Source organism: Myiozetetes cayanensis, unplaced genomic scaffold, assembly GCF_022539395.1.
Source record: "Myiozetetes cayanensis isolate MyiCay16 unplaced genomic scaffold, myiCay2020 scf35, whole genome shotgun sequence".
Classification (NCBI taxonomy): domain Eukaryota; kingdom Metazoa; phylum Chordata; class Aves; order Passeriformes; family Tyrannidae; genus Myiozetetes; species Myiozetetes cayanensis.
Window position 1 is genome coordinate 1630709 of NW_026087577.1, and position 18966 is coordinate 1649674.

Here is an 18966-nt window from a genome sequence, read left to right on the forward strand (position 1 = left end):
TCACTGCCATAAAAAAAACGAGGCCCTCAGTTTTCTTTCCCTCTCCCCCTCCTCCTCCTCCCTCTCCCCCCTCCCGCTTTTTAAACGCTGGGCCCTGGAAAAGCCATGAATTTTGAATTTGAGAGGGAGATCGGGTTTATAAATAGCCAGCCTTCGCTCGCAGAGTGCCTGACGTCTCTTCCCGCTGTCCTGGAGACATTTCAAACTTCATCAATCAAGGACTCGACATTAATTCCTCCTCCTTTTGAGCAAGCCGTCCTCAGCCTGAATCCTTGTTCCAGCAGCCAGGCAAGACCGAGGAGCCAAAAAAGAGCATCTCATGGCCTGCTCCAGCCCCAGCCCCCGGCTCCGGCACAGCCCGGCCCCTTGGCAGCCGAATTCCCTTGGATGAAGGAGAAGAAATCGTCCAAGAAAGCTACCCAGGCTCCATCCTCTTCTTCCTCTTCTTCCCCCCCGTCATCTTCCTCGGTGCCGGTCCCTGCCGCAGGATCTCCTGCAGGTTCGTATCATGAGGGGGTGAGGGGGGATTTGCTGAAATCCGAGAGGATCCGAATAAGAAAAAATCCTCCCCTCCCGCCCCCTCCCCAAAAAACCACCCTAGCCCCCCTCCCCAAACCGACTTTGCCCCGCACCTCCCCCGAAACTGTGTCACGCAATAAAATACACCGAGCGAGGTACCCGGCCGGGGGCACGGGGGGGTTCTCCTGCCTCCTCCCCCCAGCAAATAAAAGAGCAAATTGCTGTAACTCCAAGCCAAGAGGGAGAGAGAGGGGGCCGGGGGAGCTGCCCTCCAGCGAGGGGATTTTGCAGCTCCTTTCGTTTGACTTTCTCTCCTGTCCCCGAGGTTTTTTAGGGACTACGGGAAAAAATAATAATAATAAAAATTTAAAAAAAAAGAGAGAGAAAACAAAACCTTAAAGAAGTGCGAAGTGGGGAGTAAGAAAGACGGGTGGGTAACGTGGAGGCTGCTACCAGCACGATGGGGAGGTGAAAAAGCGAGGGACAGGCTCTCAGGGTTAATTGCAAAATTAAATAATTGCACCCTCAAATTCTCCCCGAGCTCCCCAATAAAGGAGTAGCTTCTCTCCGAGGCCAGGGAGCTCGGTTTCCCCTGCCAGGGACCCTCTTTCCCTCGGGATGAAGTGTTAGAGACACAATTCACCCTTCCAGTATTTTAATAGCACGGTTCAGGTAAACGCTCGGGCAGGAGAAGGGCGGACACCGGAGCTCATTGGCCGGATAAAACAGGAATAATGAAATCAAAGCGTCCGTCCCGAACTACCGGGAAAGGGAAAGGAAAAAAAGGAAGGAATGGTTCGAAATTCCACTTATCCGCGAGGACGGAAGGGAAGGAAGGTCTCTAAAGGGAGAGGCCGGGGAGCAAAATCCCTTCTCCTCACCGAGGCGAAGGATGCTGGGGGTGATTTCCAATCCTCTTCCACGGCGGGAAGAGTTTAATGAAACATTTATTTCCTCACGTAGCGGCTCCCCCGTGCTCGGTAGTGCCGGGCACGGCTCTGCCCTGCCCGCGGCGGGGAGGGGACGGCTCCAGCCCCTCCACCTGCCCCCCGCTCCTCGCAACGGGCGCTTTTTGTGTGTGTTTAAGACACCCAGGGGCTGGGAGACACCAGCGGCTCCAGGAGGCTCCGCACCGCCTACACCAACACGCAGCTGCTGGAGCTGGAGAAGGAATTCCACTTCAACAAATACCTCTGCAGGCCGCGGCGAGTGGAGATCGCGGCTCTGCTCGACCTCACCGAGCGCCAAGTCAAGGTGTGGTTCCAGAACCGGCGCATGAAGCACAAGAGGCAAACGCAGTACAAAGAGCCCCCCGACGGGGATCTCGCCTACCCGGGCCTGGACGAGGGCAGTGACCCCGCGGAGGAGGCCGAGGGGAGCCCCGGGCTGGGGCCGGCGCCGGAGCCCGGAGGGCCCCCCGGGAACGCGGAGCCGGTGGCGGGGGGCGAGCCCAGCGCCTGCCCCGGGAGCCGCGAGTCGCCTTTGCTGCCCGAGCTGAGCATCTTCTCGGCAGAGTCCTGCCTGCAGCTCGCCGAGGGGCTTTCCCCCGCTCTCCACGGCTCCCTGGAGAGCCCCGTCCACTTCTCCGAGGAAGACCTGGACTTTTTTACGAGCGCACTTTGTACCATAGATCTGCAACATTTAAATTTCCAATAGCGGGCCCCTCTCTCCCCACACACCTCGTTTCTGGACGTTTCTCCCCCTTTCAGGGGCACCAGCCCCAACCGAGCCACTGCCAGATCCCCCCCACTCGTCTGTGAGAGAAGAGGGCACCCCCAAAACAAACCTCAAGCCATTTCTCATTCAGTCGCCCCATCCCGCCCCCCAAACACTTTCTTTTTAAAGCTCCTCACTCCGTGAGACCCAAATCACCCCCCCCCCAATATTTATTCTAGAAGGCTCACACGAAAGAACAGCCCGAGTTTTGCTAAATGCAGGTATTTAACGATAGTTTTATTTTTACTTTATTTATTTGAAGGAAAGCAGCCGGTAGTTCTCACGCACATCAGAGATGTCAGCCCTCAAGAGAGAAATATTTGTAAATCCTTCAAGCGACTTTCTCAGGAATCAGAACGAGACTTTTAGATTTCTTAATAAAACTAAATTTAAATAAAAATCAGGGGAATTTTCCTTCCTATTTTTAAGTTTTAGATGTAGACTATTTATTCAAATCCTTTAATAGCAAAGGGCAAATTATTTATTGTATATTATTTTCATAGAGTAAATAAATGTCTTTATAAAACCAAGAATCCTGTGTTTCGAATTTCGTTCGAAAATGTGCTATTTTTTCCCCCCTAAATCATTAGCCTTCCTCTTTCCTGCATCGCAGTAATGAGGTTCTAATAATGTCCTCGTGAGCATTGAGAGGAAACAAAAGAAATTGCTCCCAACTAACATTGCAAGAGGCTTCGGTAGTCACAAACATTTGCTGCCTTCGGCTCTCTTTGCCTTTTCCTCGGGCTTGGTTTTTATTTATTTCGTTTTTAATTCCTACTAAATGAAAACAGGACGTTTCTGTCTAATTTTAACGTTTGTGGTTCTATTTTTGCGATCCAAAAAAAAAAAAAAAAAAAAGAAAAGAAAAAAATCCCTCCCTAAGAATGAAGGGATGGAAAGCAACACAAAGGCAGCTCTGGGAGAGGCGCGGAGCCCACGCACATTCCTCGGTGGTGCTGGAGGCGGCGGCCATTCCCTCTCTCCCACATCCCGGCCTTCATCCCATTCCTCCTCCTCCTCCTCCTCCTCCCTTTCTCTTGCAGCAGAGAATCCGGCCGGGCCACATCGCAATTTCTGGCGTTTGAAACGTCCCGGACTACAAAAAGAATAAGGCGAAAAGGAGGATTTTGAGTAAAAAAAGGTGGTGGGAACCGGCATTTTAGTCAAAAAATAAACGTTAGAGAAGCACGAGAGGAACGAGATGGGCCTGACAGAGGCCTTTCTTATTTTCCTCCTCTCTTTTCCAGCAGTGCAAACCAGAACTCCCTGGGTCTTATAAATCCGTGATCTCCTTCCAGGGCCGCCTGTGCTGCTCTCCCGGCTCGTGGATCCCTTTAAAACCTTTCTCTCAACATATAATTTTAAATACAAAACTCATATATCAGGGAGGCCGAGGCACGGGGTGGGGGTGAGGGGGCTGGGGAGGCTTATGAATGAAAAGGGGTCAGCGCAGGAATCAATCGCGGTGACACCCAAAATAAATCATGTTACGTCTTTGCTAAGTCATCGGTGTTTGCTCAGACACGGCCGAAATTTGGGACGCTTTCGGGAGGGGTTTGTGAGAAAGTAACGCGGAAAGGGGAGCCCAGGGGAGCGGGGGACACACCTTAAAATGCGCCGAGGGAGGATGGAGCATCCACAGGGAGAGATGCTCCCACCGCGCCCCTTCTTTGGGGTTAAGGAAAGCCCGGACCACCCGTCCCGCTCCTCCGGCTGCCGCGGGGACCCCCGGCCTTCGGGGACTCCCCTGGGTGGTGCTGCCTCCCCCCACGGAGAGCTGGGATCTGGTGTGCTCGGTGCCTGGGGAGTGTCATCCCCCGTCCCCAGGGACAGCCTGGGGGCCGGGGAACCCCCACGTGGGCCCCTGATATTTGCGATGGGATTCAAAGCATCAGAGCTGGGCTTGCTTTGCACTCCGGGCTGTAAAAAGAAATAAAGAGAAATAAAGAAAGCAAGCCCTCGACAGATGTTTTCGAAATTGCTGTTTGAAGATCTGGATTATCTCTTTCCTCTCTAACAAAGGGAGGGGGGGGTGTGATTTTAAGGCCACGTTTTCATTCTCAGTAACATCGCCAGGCTCTTTCCTCGCCAGACGAGCAGACGATTCGAACCTCCCAGCATCTCACTCCGGGAAGGTGTGGGTTCCTATTGAAAATCGAAGTAGATCGCAATTAAAATATGCAAGTGAACATTACTTAACACCTTCCCATAAATAAAAGGCAGCGTCTGGTGCGTGGCTGGCGGTGCCTGCAGACGAGCTGCCTTCTCATCCCCGCCTGGGAGCCATCACCCACAGCCCATCGCCCTGCCCTCTCTCACCGATTCCTCCCCGCTCTCAAAGTCCCAGAGTCACGAGTTCTGGGGGGAAGGAAAGCCCAGGCACAGCCCAAGTACCACAGAAGGCTATTCATTATCTTTAAGTTTATTTAATATCTCCAGCTTCTGGAACATACTCAGGGCGGCGTTGGCACTGCCAGACGTTGTCTATCAAAGCGCCATTTGTTCCAGTGCTTTACATATTTCCCCTCTCGCCTCCTCCCCCTCGCCATCCTGAATCCAGCCGTGCTGGGAGCGGCAGGAGCAGGGAATCGGAGGCTCGGAACTGGCCCACGCAGGGCAGCGGGGGCCGCTCAGCCCTGCCCGGTGCCCGGGGCTGGATCTGGGATCTGCACATCCCCTCCGCCTCTCCGGGGCAGGCACCTCCTCATTCCACTTCAAAAGAGGTGCACGTGGATAACATCTCGCTCCGCAAATCCATCTCCAGCGGATTTCCACAAACACACCCGCCCTTTCCGTGGGGAAGGGAGGAGGGGAAGGGCGAGGCGGAGGGAGGGGACAAGAGGGACACCGAGCTCCGCAGGGTCCCCCCTGCACGGGGCTGGGAGGGGGCGGACCCCCCGCCAGTGGAGGAGGTGACACCGGTTGGGACAGGGGCGGGGAAGGGGATTCCACGAGCCCCCCAACGTAAACCTCGAGACCTTATCGATAGAAATCCCTAACAAGGGCCCTTGTGCAGCCAGTAATGACTTCTCGAAGTTGCTGCAGGTCTAGAAAGCATGCCAGTCACAACCACAGATCAATTCTACACCCACGGAAAGTGACTTAATAAATGGAACCTCGCCAGTTATTATCCTTGCTAACAGCAGGCCCCTTCTTATTTGTCCTAATTAGCAAGACTGAAATGTCGGAGGAAAGAAGGGGAATATTCAATAAAATCTAAATTATTGAATGACTGTAAGATTTCGCCATTAGTTCAGCTATTCTTTACCTTCTTCAAAATGTCAAACAAATGGGGAAGGCATATTTGCAACCCTGCCCTTCTGTTCTGTGCAACTGCAGGGCATATATTAAGCATATTAAGCATATTCAGCTCCTGATCGTTGTCAAAACACCGCAATTGCCTCGCGATTATTAACCCAGGAATATGCAAATGAGCTAGGCTGGCACGTGTTGTGGGGATGCTAAGGTAATATTTATCTTGTGCTTATCTAGTCTGGGGATGTGTTTGCTAAAGAGCTACTCGAAGCCCTGAAGATGTTGGGCCTGCCCGTTAGAGCCATGAAAACCTTCTGGCGGGTGAGACAGCGAGGCAGGAGTGGGGCCTTTGGGGTGGGAACAGTCAACTTCTCCCGAGGAATCACCCCGACTTTCCCCCTGAGGAGGGAATATCCCTCCCGTGACTGTTTTCTCAGCATCCTTTTCCAGCACTTCCCAGTCCTCAGCTGCAGGGATTTGAGGAACTCTCCCAGTCTCCATCCCCAGCAAAGGAAGGAGTTGGCAGAGGGAACCTTTCCTTGCTCGCCATCCTGGAGCCTCCTGCGCCTATCCCGGTTATTTTTTCCCCTCTCTTTACTATTCAGGGAAGGGGAAAATACAGAGAAAGAAGAAACTCTCTGAAGAAAGTAACCGGATTCACCGCAACTCGTCCAGTTGGATCCAGTTCTCATCCCCGGTGGGATCCTGCTTACAGGATACTGATAATTAATAATGTCGGCCTAGTAATATTAGCAATAGTGATGAAGATGTTAATAAATTCATGGTCTTGTTAAGGGGAGGGTTAAGAGTGAGTCCAGCCGGGCCTGCGAGTGCTGGATCTGAATGAAACTCGAGGGCTTTGGGACCCCCCGGTCCCTGCTGCACTTACAGACCTCTCCCCTCCACTCTCACCCAGTAGAAAGGCTTAAATGAACCTCATGAATGGGACGACCCGGGTGACAGCCACACTTCTGCCCTGGGGACCGCATAGAAACAGTCGATGCGATTCACAGGGAAACAGGACAGGTTTCCCCGAGCCGCCGGACGAGGAATTTGATCTCTTGGCGCGGAAGGAGGCGGGGTTTGAGGGGCTTGTGCCACTCTGAAAAGGGTAAAAAAAAGGGATCGAAAGGGGCATTTATCTCACGATCTTCCACTCAAAGTGTTGTTCAGGAGACCAAGAACACGAGGCACGTCCCTATCCCCGGCTAACAAGTCTCCCATCCCCTCTGGGAGATGCTGACCACCTGTGGACTGTCCCCGCAGTCGGTCACGGTGCCAGTCCCCACCCAGACCCTGTCGGTCCCCTCCCTGCCCTCGAGAAGGGCAGATAAGAATTATTGCATCTTATCTTAATTATCTCGTGTTTATTCTTCAGCTCGGGACAGCCCGGTGTTTGTGACCCATCAGGAGGATTCCTTCTGCGCGTCTTTGGACTCCCGAACTCCGGCAGCATTTTCCCATCTCCTATTTATTTGCTTTTCCCTTTTCCCTTTTTACCCCCAAAGATAGCTTAGCAGACTGTGAACTAACCAAGACACAACGCGGGGCTATAAATTTCCCTGGGAATTTCTAGGGACGAGTCCTTTTGGTGGTTACCGAGTCCGCAGCCAAACACGCAGCGCAGCCTCAGCACTGCTCGCTATAAATCACCCCTCCAGGAGCCAGGAGTGACATTTCTTACGCACGACACAAAACTTTCTCCGCAGAGAGTTATATTTAACTCCGAAACGAAGCATCTCAAGACTCGGAGCGCTCCGGAGCCTTTGGAAATGCATCATTCCTTCCGTTTCGCCTGCACAAAACCCTCCCGGGTCTGTCTGGGGTGAAGATTTCTTACAGGGTTTTTTTCTCCCAAATTGCTTTCGGAGGGGAACGATCCCCCGTGTCAGGAGAGGGGTTTGAAAGCAAATAAAGCAGATTTTAGGGAAGGGAGAGATTTCTCTTGCTCTTCCCTCTCAGGTTAGAGCAGCACCGAGGTTCCTGGAGCCCCTTTGTGCCCCTCGAGGGGAGAGGTCCCCGCCACCAAGAACTCCTCGGAAAATCGAAGTTCTGCCACTGCTGAGCTCCTCATCCTTATCTGCCCATGGATCAAAGCCCGAGGGAGAGGGGCGGCAGCTCCTGGAGCGCTTTAGGCCGCATCAGCACTCGGGAAGTGGGGAAGCAGCTCAGTGCGAAGGGATCCGGAGCAGCGGGCAGGGAAGGGATCTCTGCCTCCCATGGACTATCCCACCGTGCTCCGGGACAGCACGGCTTCTTTTTCCAGGCATCAAAGAGCTAAAACTGCCCCGCTCCGCTTTTATCCTCCTCAATCCCCAGCTATTTTGTTTTATTCCTGTTGGGGGAAAGACAGCAGCATCCCCCAAACTGTGTGGGAATAATTACTGTCTCCCTCAATAAATAAGTGAAAATCAAGTAAAAAATAAACGAAAGGTTAAGTAAGGGGTGGGACAGAGCTCTAATAATTTGAGAATCTCCATCTACACCTTTTCTTTGACCATCTCAACTACCCATAGAGGAGGATTTAAAAAAATAAACGTGCAAACTGCAGAATTAGGTTCAGTCAGCGTTTGATTGTTAACAATAACCTGATATTTCTTTCTCCTGTGGATTATGAAGGTCTGAACCAAAGATCTTCTCACACTTTCCCCGCAAGGGGAATTGAGACCAATAGTAATAACAACTACCATAACAACAGCAGTAATTTGCTGTCGGATCCAGGGCAAGGGACTAGGAAGGAAATTTGGGAAGGTGGTTCCTGAGAGATTCCCGGTGTCTCTGCACACCCTTTGATGCTGCGGCTTTCCAAAATCGCGCGCAGTCGTCACAAGCCCTGCGTTTTGGGGAAGAACAGGTGGGAAAGGGAGCGAGGGGGTGCAAACCAGGAGCCTGGAAGCCCTGGGAAGGGGCTCCGCGGGGGAGTTGGGAAGCCGCCACCTTCCATCCCGCTGCCCTCCTGGAATCTGCCCGGTTTGGCTGCCCGGGGTCCCCAGGCAGGTAAGACCCGAGGGGCCTGAGAGGCTGCGGAGAGGAGCAGATGGTGGGGGCCCCGCAGCGCCGGGGGCAGCGAGAGGGGAGAAGGTGGAGGCCTCTTTCTGGGAAGAAATCCTCTCCAAGATCCCCTCTTTCGTCATCTGACCCGCACCCCCACAGAGGGACCAAAAAAGCCTTTCCCGACGTGACTCCAGCTCCGCACATCCCCTCCTCAGCTCCAGCTCCACTTCCACACCCCCATCTCGTTGTCCCCAAAGTCGGGGCTGGAGTGGCTCCAGAGGAGGAGCCCGGGGAGCTTTGCTGGCTAAAATTTTGACCCCGTCCGATCCAACCTTTCTATTTACCAAGGAAACTGTGTTTTCACCTCAGGTCTAAGCCTTGGTTTTGGCTTCACTGAGAGGATGCACAACCAAACTTTCTCCTCCACAACTCCCGAGTTGTCTCGGGGCTAATCCAGCAGCTCCAGGAGGCAGCTGTATTTTAATGCCATAAAGCATCCCCTTGATGGAACGGTGGAGGGAGATCACGGTGGAAAATTATCAGACAATACGAAACAATTGATTCAAGGGCGAAATAAACATCTATCCTTTTCTTTTTTCATTTTACAGCCATAAATCATCTATTGTAAGCATCGTTTAAATATAATACCTTCATTTGAACGCGAGTGCAACATAATATAAAAAGCACTCCTGGAATCAAATTAGAAATCGATTTCTCTTGCAAAGGGAATGACATGAGAGTTGCTTTGAATCTTTATATTCACTTTGGGTTGTTTTATGCAAAGAAGGAGGCAGAGAGTTTCAGAGATCATTTGTAACCTAAGATATTCTCTTTCTGAGTCTCTCAGCATCAGCAAAGTCGGCAGAATAAATGAATAAATAGACACGCAGCTCTGGGAAGAGTTTTCTTATTCTTTATATTGAAAGGTGAGAGTTGGAACTGGCTAAAACTCAAGTTTTCTCTCGGGGGGATTTAAAGGAGTGAGGGAAGTCTGATGCCATGGCTGTCTGTGTTGCGGTTTTGCAGTTTCTTAACAAATGTTACCCCAACGTGTTGCATCAGCCAAACCTTCCCGCTGAAGGACGTGGTTTTGCCTTTCAAAGTGAACTTTTGGCCTGGGGTGGAAAAAAAAAAAAAAAAGAGAGAGAGAGAGAGGGAGAGAAAGAGCCCTCCTGGTTCTTCTTGGAGGCTGAATAACCAGTAAATATCCTGACAAGTAACAAATGACTGTGGGCGTCATATTGTTGGGTGCTCTTGTCTCCCTTCTGCTAACAAGTAAATAAATGTTGCCTACCTATGTTTCCATTCTCTGAGCAGTGGAGTGGCCGGGCTGAAGGCAGTGTCTTCCCACCTACTCCTCAGCTGGACCCTGCTAGGGGAAAGCTCCAATCTGACAACAAATTCGGGGCAAGATCAAAACAGGTTTGCCATGAAAAAACAGAGCTTGATGTTCCAGAATTGTTTAAACCCCTGAAACCTTGATTTTAGTAGTGTAGGTGAATGGGTGAATGGATGGATGGGAAGATCCGTAGATAGACACACGGATCATTTTTAGTTCCATTCCTTAATTGCTAAGCTGGGCATGGTATTTCTCCAACAAAAGACATTCTGTCTTCCTAACTTTATTTCATCACCTCATTAGAATATTGATCTAATTACTCTGCTTTTACCCACACTGGCCAGAGACACAAAGCTGGTGTGACAAAATTAAAACGCATGGGGAGTATTTCTCTTAGGAGCTTTTCTTGGACTCCTCATCCCAGAAGACGCCAAGCCACTTTTTAGGGAGAAGTTTCCAAGCGAATCAAAGAGCATCCTTTTGTGCCTGGGGGGACAGAGTCCTCGCACCTCCCTATCCCTTTCTCTCTTCTTTTTCTTTTTTTTTTTTTTTTTCTTCTCACATGGAACTGGGATTGGGGGGAAACCTTTATGAATTGGGGCAAGGGGAAGTTCTGCTGAAATTGGCTCATCGCATAACTCGGGGGCCTTTTTAGCACTTAAAACAGTTGTGGATGATTCTAATTCTTCCCCCAGCCCCTCTTGCCCTCCACCTCCCCGCACCCCACCTCCCTCCTCTCTTTTAAAGTCTTTGAGGAAAGATTTTGACGTATTCGTGTTGTTATCAGATTGATGGGCAGGGTTTGATTGAAACCCCTTTGTCATGCAAATGTCAGGCCCTTGATGGATGAGCTCAGAGATGTGACAAACTTCGGGAGCCCCTCGCTCATTGGGCTGGGCCGACGCCGTGCCCGCCCCCGCGGCTCCCCCCGGCCCCGCCGAAGGCTGCGGGGTTCGAGGGCCAGCGATCCATGGAAGGAAGTTTTACAGCTTTGACATACTATCTAAAGGTTGTAGGGCAGGCGGAATCCCCCCCAAAACAGGCTGACCCTCCTCCATCAGTGGCAGATGGACAATACCAGGATGAACTCCTTCTTAGAGTATGCAATTTGTAACCGTGGGACGGGCGCCTACCACCACTTAGAGCCGAGCTCCCCTTCCTTCCCCTCGTGCTCAGGTAGCCCCGCCAGTGACACTTTGAACGGAGACGGCCGCTTTGGCGTGGGAGGGAGCGCGGCCGCCGCCGCCCACCTCCCCCAGCAGACCCCCGGCTACCACCCTCCCTCGTCCGGCCGCGCCGGGCCCTTCGCGGGCGCTGCCCCGGCCAGCGGGTACCCGGCCCAGAGCGGCGGCCCCGGCTACGGCCACCACCAGCTCTTCCTCGGCCAGCAGGACGCGGACGGGCTGTACTTCCAAGCGGCCGGGTACCCCCCCAGCGCGGCCCCCAACCTCAGCTCGCTGGCAGACACCTACTGCGGGGCGGTGGCGAGCGCGGGGCAGTACCAGCAGCACCACCTTTACGGGCAGGAGCAGCCCAGCTACTTGCCCGGAGTTTACAGCAACCTCTCGCCTTCTTTAAACGAGGAGCAAGACCCCGCGTGCCCCTCCGAGCCGTGTCCCGGCTCCAGCGCCGCGCAGACCTTCGACTGGATGAGGGTGAAGAGGAACCCGCCCAAGACAGGTGAGTTTGGGGGGAGCAGAGAGCAGCGAGTGGGTCCCCACCCGAGGGAGGTGGGGGGCAGATCCTCAGCCCTGCCAGGGAAGGCTACCTTCCCCGGGATCTGTACCCGAGGTCACTGGGCTCGTCTTCCACGAGAACGTGGATTTGTTTGGGTTTGGGTGTGTTTGGTTTTGTGGTTTGTTTGTGCTTTTTTTTTTTTTTTTTTTTAAGTCCCAGCCAGAGATTTCCCAGACACGTCTGATGGAGGGTCCCTGAGCTCAGTTTCCCGCAGGCCCAATGCGTTTTAAGCCCAGCTCGGAATGGGAAGGGCTCTGGGCTTCCTGCCTCTTCCACAGTCGTGGCTTCCATCTCCCCTATTGTTCAACTTCCTTCTCCACGATCTCCCTTAAATCACAGTCTTCCCTCCTCCTCTCCCATCATCACCTTCACCCTCCCCTTCCACCCTTCCCACTCAGTTTAGTCTCACGCAGTTTACAGGGAGGTGGAGGGGATGGTTACAAGGGAAGAGCAGAGCCCGAGGAGCTCCGTCCCTCCGGGCTGGGCGCTGTGAGGAGCCGGGAGGGAGCACGAAGCTCCGGGCGGTGGAGGGACCAAACGCCCAGGGCAGGAGGGGAGAGGGGGAGAGCCCCCCCGCCCCAGAGAGGGGGTTCCTCTGGCTGCTCCTGCCCTGTTGTTGTTTGTCGTTCACAGCCAAAGTGTCGGAGTACGGACTGCTGGGCCAGCCCAACGCCATCCGCACCAACTTCACCACCAAGCAGCTGACGGAGCTGGAGAAGGAGTTCCACTTCAACAAGTACCTCACCCGGGCCCGCAGGGTGGAGATCGCCGCTACCCTGGAGCTCAACGAAACCCAGGTCAAGATCTGGTTCCAAAACAGGCGGATGAAGCAGAAGAAGAGGGAAAAGGAAGGTCTTGCCCCGGCTGCTGCCTCCAGGTCTGCGAAGGAAGCGGGTGAAGCCTCCGATCAGTCCAACTGCACCTCACCTGAGGCCTCCCCCAGCTCCGTGTCCTCCTGAGACCTGTCCCGTGGGGGCACAGAGCTCTGCCCTCGAGGGTCTGCAGAGTCCAGCAGACCCACACGAGCCTCCCATGCACAGCCCCGCCCGCACACACGCGTGCCAGTGAAGCCACGCGTCCCTCCGAGCATCCCTTTGGCTCCCCACGCGTGTGATACCGATGTTCCCACTCGCATTTCTCTCTCTTAATTTATAGCCCCTCTGTAAGACGCTGGACTCCAAAGGAGCGGCCGTGTCCTCCTGTATCCTTAGCAATAGGCGTTGGTCTCAGGGACGTTTCTCCCTCTCCCTTCTCCCCTCCACCCTTTAGGAACTGCACTTTCAACCACAGAAAATTTAAAACGAATTTAGTTTTCTCCCGTCTTAAAAAACGTGCAAAACGATTTCTCCCTGCACGAGTCTCACGTTTGATGTGTTTTTTTCCTCCTCGCGAGACCGTAAAAAAAAAAAAAAAAAAAAAGAAAAAGAAAAGAAAAAAAAAGAAAAAAAAAAAAGAAAAAAAGTTTGGGGTACTTTTACTTTTTTCTCTCTCTCTGTTATTTACTGTATGTATATCTTGGAATGAGATCTGAGGCGCCCAAGATGCTCGAGGCCTGTGCAAAGACCCAAACACCAAGCAAAAAAACAATTGCAGCTCCTCTGCTACCATTTTGCACTATTTCTGCTTTACAGGGTTTTCCACACGCTCTGCGACGGTGACTGCTGCTGCTCCTGGGGGAGGGAGGGTTGGGTTATCAGAGAAAACGAGGTGAGGCGCAGGCTGACCTCGGGGTGCTTTGGTCACTGTCGCAGGAGGTGTGAAGGTGGATGGGAACAAGGTTGTGGGGGGACCGCGGGGCTCGGCCCCCCCGCGCTGATGCACTGGCTGCTATTTATTGTAGCTCCCGATAGCCTGAGGTCTTGGAGCGGAGCAGCACGTTCCTCGCACCCCCGCCCTCTTAGGCTTATCGGAGTCAGATAAACCCGCTATTTAACCGTGGCTAAATGTTTTCCCTTCCCCGTGAGAAAGTTTAGGGTAGGACGGAGTGTAAAACCAGGGCAACTGTTTGTTAAAAATTGTTTTAAAGGGAAAAAACGTCATCGAGAAAAAAATAGCGGTTTCTTAATCGGAATCTCCCATTTCCCCTCCACTCCCTTCCCCGTGCTCTGTATCTCGAAATGAAACTACCTCAGCCTATTAAAGTTTACTTTTTCCACATGGAAGTCCTCCCGACTTTAAACGAAATGGAAATCTCTCCCGTCCAGGGAAGTGCGGGACACGGGGAGGGGGGAGCCTGGGCTTGCAGGGAGGAGGAGGAAGGAAGAAGTCTCCGGCTGCTGCCAAAAATTCCAAAGAAAGGGGCCGATCCTGCTTCCCGCGGGTACCTCCGGACCCCCCGCCCTGGCACCGGCAGGATCGGGCCCGGCCCTGCGGGAGTTTCAAAGCCAGTTCGCCCCGACGGGACCCGATGGAAACTCCGCTTCTCTCGGAGTTATTTCCCAGCGCAACGAGGCCTGATGAGAAGGAAAAATCATCCTCATCCTCAGTGCAAGGGACATGGCACAGAAGGAAATCTGCACCGCTGCAGCAGCAACAGCAACTGGGACGGACTCGGGGTCCGGGGTGGGGGCAGAGCGAGTTTCTCGTTTATACGGAACGTTTATACAGCTCCAAGCCCAAACGAAGTGTCAGTGTGGGTTCTTGCCTTCAGCTTCCCCGGAAAGGGTGTTTTCCCCGGCACGAATAACACCCGAGAGCAGCTCGCGTGGGGGACGGAACCCGGCGCGGGGGGGAGGAGGCAGCGGGCCCGGTATAGCTCTGACCTTTTTACCTCGAAACGCCTCTGGGATTTCTAAACAAGTAAACAGAGGGGCTGCCAGGAGAAACTATTGTTCTGGCTTGGCCAAATTTGCAAACCTTTTCGGTGGGGGCGGGAGAGGGGGCGAGGAATGAGCAGAGTACCTGCTGCGGCCGCGGCCGAGCCCGGCCCCGCGTCCCGGCCCTCCCGGAGGGCCCTGGGCGATGGGACATCGCTCTGCCCCGCAGATAAAATCTTCCCCCGTCTAATACACTTCTTTTGCTCCAAAGAAAAGGGTTTTGAGTGTCCAATTAGCTCAGAGGTAAGGCTGGGGAAAAAAAAGTGTAGAGGGGAAAGGTGAAACGAGGATTTTGTGCAAAATGTCAGGAGAGGAAAAAACCCAAACGAACAGAAACCCCCAAGCAGCTAAACCTGGCTTTAAAAGCTGTTGGGGTGGGCCAGCTTGGTTTAACCTGTCGGTTGGACCAACGCGATGGAAGATTTCGTTGGCTCTGTGTGATTTCAGCTGGCTCATGGAAACAAGGGCGTCGTGCCTCAGAAACCTCGTGCGTTTCCACTGAGACGATTTTCATCCCACTGCGTCTCTGTGCCCTGCTCTGCTCCCACAGGGCCCCGGTCCCGGGACTGGGAGCGGGTCTAGGAGTGGGATCAGCTCGCTCCCAGGTGAGACGGGCAGCGCCGGCCTCGGAAGGGCCGGGGGAGAGCGGAAAGGCCGGGATAAAAAGGAGGGGACTGCTGTGTCAGTGTGTCGGGCACAACAAAGGCTCCCAGCTCCCATTTGAAACTCAAAGGGACGCTCCGGAAGAGCCCTCAGAGCCGGTGCCGCTGCTCCCTTACATATGTAACCCCCCTCGGGGTCCCCCTCAGGCCGGTCCCTCGACCCCCTCGCTGCCCAGCCGTGTTTCTCTAACAACGATCACCGCACGCAGCTAATCTCTTTTCCCCCCCTTGCTCTCCCTCTAAGTTTCTCACGCTCCCTTTTGTCTCAGGAGCCCAAACCCACCGCTGGGAAGCAGGAGCCGGCTGGAAAGGCCACGCCAGGACACCCGCGGCCCGGGGGTCCCTCGGCCGGGGGCAGATGCTCCTGTGAGGGGCTGAGGGACACTCGTGTCTGTCCCACACCCGGAGCTGATGGAGAGAGGGCCCCGGTGCTTCAGTCCCCACACAGGTACCTGTGTATCCATGTGGGATGCAGAGAGATCGTGCAGAAGCCTCTAATCAAGACTTGGCCTTATTGCCATAGTTGGGCTTTATCACAAAGGCGAGGTCTACACACAGTCCTTTTTTTTTTAATATATAAATGATGCACAACACCGTGGCTGTTCATGATCCACATATTCCCCTGTCTCCACGTGTCTGTCCATGGGTCGCTAGTGTTGCATTTTTCATGAGCAGGAGAATTAGCCAAGTCCCCCCCTACACTCACACACAAAGCCACGTCTTAATGGAGATTTATTCTTTTAATATCCCAAAGGAAGGGGAAATTCCCAGTTACAGAAATGTAGCCGTGTAAATGATTAACGGCAGTCAGCGTGTTGGAGCTGCTGTCCCTCTGCAGGAGGAGGGGATGGGGAAGGGACACTGAGAGTCCCTCTCCTCTGGCCCTGTCCCCGGAGCAGAGACCCGAGGAGCTCCTCCAGGGCCATCTGTTCCTTACCCCTTGGTGTGAAATGTTTCTCTTCTCCCTAAAGCATTTGTTCTCACAATGTGAGGCCCTTTTGATCTCGGGAGAGGACATTCTATTAAAAAATAATAATAATAATACCCGGAAGGCCTCCTCACTTTCAACTCCCCTTTGCTGGCTGCTTTTAACTGCTCCCGGAGCCTCTTGGCACTGGAGGTGTGAACCCTTCCTGGGGGTCTCTGTCTGGGGACGAAACCTCCCCCTCAGTGACTCAGCTGTGGCCGGGTTGGGCTGGCACTGGCCCCGAAAGCCTTTGAAACCTCAAAGTGGAGCAGAAGAGGGGAGGAAGGCTTTTGGGTTTCTCCAGACTCGTTTCACACTCCAAAATGAGTCAGAGGCCACCCCTTCACCAGCTCTCAGTGAAACCACAGCGATATGAGCGTGAGATGTTTCCATCCCACGGTGAGGGAGTCAGAACTGAAGCAGGGGTTTGATCCATCTTCTGCAAGTGGCACCAAGGCAGGAAGGTGGCCAAGCACCTGCTTCCACACCAACACTGCCAAGGGATTCACCCTAAACCAGGTAAACCAGGAAGAGTTTTCATGCCTGCTAAATTTTTTGCAATAACTTGACACGAACATATTGTTGAGTGTCACTAAAATCCCTGGAGAACCAGGTAAAGGACCTGAAGCTGTGGGAAGTGCTGGGTGAGTGCAGCTGCCCTCAGATCCCTGACTGGCACATCCAACAGCCCTTCCTCATCCCCAGGGACCTCCCCTGCCCAGCACCATTGGGCTTGATCATGGGAGCTGAGTATATATTTGGATTATATACATGTTTATTTGGATTATATACATGTTTATTTGGATTATATGTGTTTATAGACAATGCATTTCACTTGTATGTGTATCAAATATAGAGTGTATTTATTCTTCAGGATTGATGCTGCATAGGTCACCTGGATTTGAGCTGGGGACCCTGGATCTGCTGCCTCAAGTCTGACCCCAGCTGTGGGGTCCTGCTTGGCTCCACCGAAGGGGCCACCCCGCAGTGCTGTCCCCTTGCTCACCCCTCTGCCCTCGGCCCTCTGCTTCCCCCAACACAGATATTTCAGCACTGAGCAGCTTCAGGGCTGTTTTAGCCTCTCAGGCAGGTGAAATGAGGTCTGGGGCAAAGGGCTTGGGTGGAAGGAACAATTGCTGAAGTGAGTGTACAGAATGTCTCCGTGCTCTTCAGAGGCCTCACCTATCCTTTCGGTTTACACTGCCCTGACAGCTCCATTTCAACCCCAGCCTTCACGTGGACTTGTTCAATATTTACTCAGCCTGATGGGTTTGCTCAGAACTTGCCTCCATCAGCCTTGCTCTGTCGGGTTCCCTTCCCCTCGGGCCCAGGTTCACACAGAGTTCAGCCTGCCATGAATTCACCCAAAGATGGGCCCGGCTGGGCCCGGGGAGCAGGGCCGGGGTCACGCCTGGGGCTCCCAGCCCAGCCAGCCCTCCCCACGGCCAGCACTCAGCACTCTGACCAGGAGGTTGCTCTGAAAAACCAGCTGGGCTTAAAAAGGAAAAAGCCCTGGGCCTGGGAGGACACCCCAAGAGGGGCAGGAGCTGCTTTGCAGCGGGGAGAGCACAGGTCAGCCCTTCCGGGAGGGTGCAGAGTTCACGGACGTTTGCTCTGCCCGGGGGTCTGTGGGACAAGGCACGACCCTGCAGCCATAAAAACTGCAGCAGGAGGGAAAAGGGAGGGATTTTATACATCTGTAACATTCATATGAAGTGCACACATGTTCTGCCTACTGTGTGTCTTAGAAACATAGATTTTAACCTGTACAAATATGGCTAAAATGAACGAAATTAAGGCTTGTTTGGTTCTGCTTGGAAGCAAGAAGAGGGAGGTGGCTTTAGGTAGCAGCAAGCTGAAATCTGCCTCAGCAGCATTGACAAAAGCCTTTCATCAGAGAGGCAAACCTAAATTTGATGGAAATCAGAATTATTGCAAAGGGGGTTGGTGCAAAACCCCCTGCTCCCATGAGAAAAAGAACACAGAACCACAAGGTAAATCCAAAGTGGTTCCAAAGGTGGTAATGACTGGGTTGTTCCCTGGGAAGCACCGGTGAGGTGGTTTAGGGAATTTTATCCCCAGAGCCCTCGGCAAGAACTTGTGCTCGAGCATCTCCAGCCTTGCAGAGCGTCCCCACCCTGGCAGAGCATCCCTGAGAAGCAGGGGAGTGTGAGGGCTGTGTCGTGGCTCTCCAGCCCTTTCACACGGATTCCCAAAAACCCTGAGAGGAATCCCTTTAAAATCAGACACGAGCTCCCTTTCAGTGGCCATAACACTAATCCGATGGGATTTAACGGATTTGTTAAGAGCTATAAAATCCTGGAGATTATCACAAGTCCCTGGTGAGGAAACAACCTGGGGAGGGGGCAAAACTCAAGAGTTTTAGTCCAGGGGGAAAGAAAAAGAAAGCGGGTGAGGAATCTCACATTCTCCCGGTCTTTCCCCCGGAGTTAATTCAGGGAAATATTACCTTGGGATGCCTCAGTCTGTCCTTACTTCTTTTCTCCCTTCATCAGCTTTGCCCGAATAATTTTCTTTCCCTCTCCCAGCTCAGCAGCGGGTGCTTGGAGTCCCCCCACGTTTTTTTTTTTTTTCCCCCCACATCTTCCCAATTTTTTCCTCCTCAGACAGCAAGACACGTGGGGAAGATGGCAAAGAGCAGCGATGCCACGGGAAAACAACACCCAGCTTCTTTCAAATGGAGGGGCTGGCACCGCAAGAAGGCTGCAAAATCAAACTATTTCTGGGCTAAAAGCGAAGTCTCGCTACTTTTACTAAGGGTTCAAAGAGTCCCTTGTTCTTGCCAAGCTAAAAGATCAAAGCCACCAACAAAAAGCCTTTCCTAAAGAATTCCCGTGATTTAGGTCAAAAAATTTTGCCCGCAAACAAACAAACAAAAAGTGGTTTTAACCTCAGTTCTATTATTAATTTGTCTGGGAGAAAGAAGGAAAGGATTATGTT

At 52.9% G+C, this 18966-nt stretch overlaps 3 protein-coding genes across 4 annotated transcripts in view; 2 read left to right on the plus strand and 1 right to left on the minus strand.

Annotated features, from left to right (window-relative positions):
* The window catches only part of SNX11 (sorting nexin 11), a 393545-nt gene that overhangs the window by 198973 nt on the left and 175606 nt on the right, over window positions 1-18966 (minus strand). Inside the window, exon 8 of one of the 2 annotated variants that reach the window (XR_007630309.1) lies at window positions 3889-3900. The exons of the other annotated variant lie outside the window; for it this stretch is intronic. The gene's annotated coding sequence lies outside the window, so the exon portion shown is untranslated. Of the gene's footprint in view, window positions 1-3888; window positions 3901-18966 lie in introns of those variants that run through there. 2 annotated transcript variants of the gene reach the window in all.
* Window positions 106-2700, plus strand: HOXB2 (homeobox B2). Its single transcript, XM_050327968.1, has 2 exons — window positions 106-499; window positions 1607-2700. Exons 1-2 carry the CDS (start codon window positions 106-108, stop codon window positions 2173-2175), a joined length of 963 nt encoding a protein of 320 aa, XP_050183925.1. The 3' UTR covers window positions 2176-2700.
* Window positions 10794-12519, plus strand: HOXB1 (homeobox B1). The gene is made up of 2 exons (XM_050327965.1): window positions 10794-11503; window positions 12194-12519. Exons 1-2 carry the CDS (start codon window positions 10891-10893, stop codon window positions 12517-12519), a joined length of 939 nt encoding a protein of 312 aa, XP_050183922.1. The 5' UTR covers window positions 10794-10890.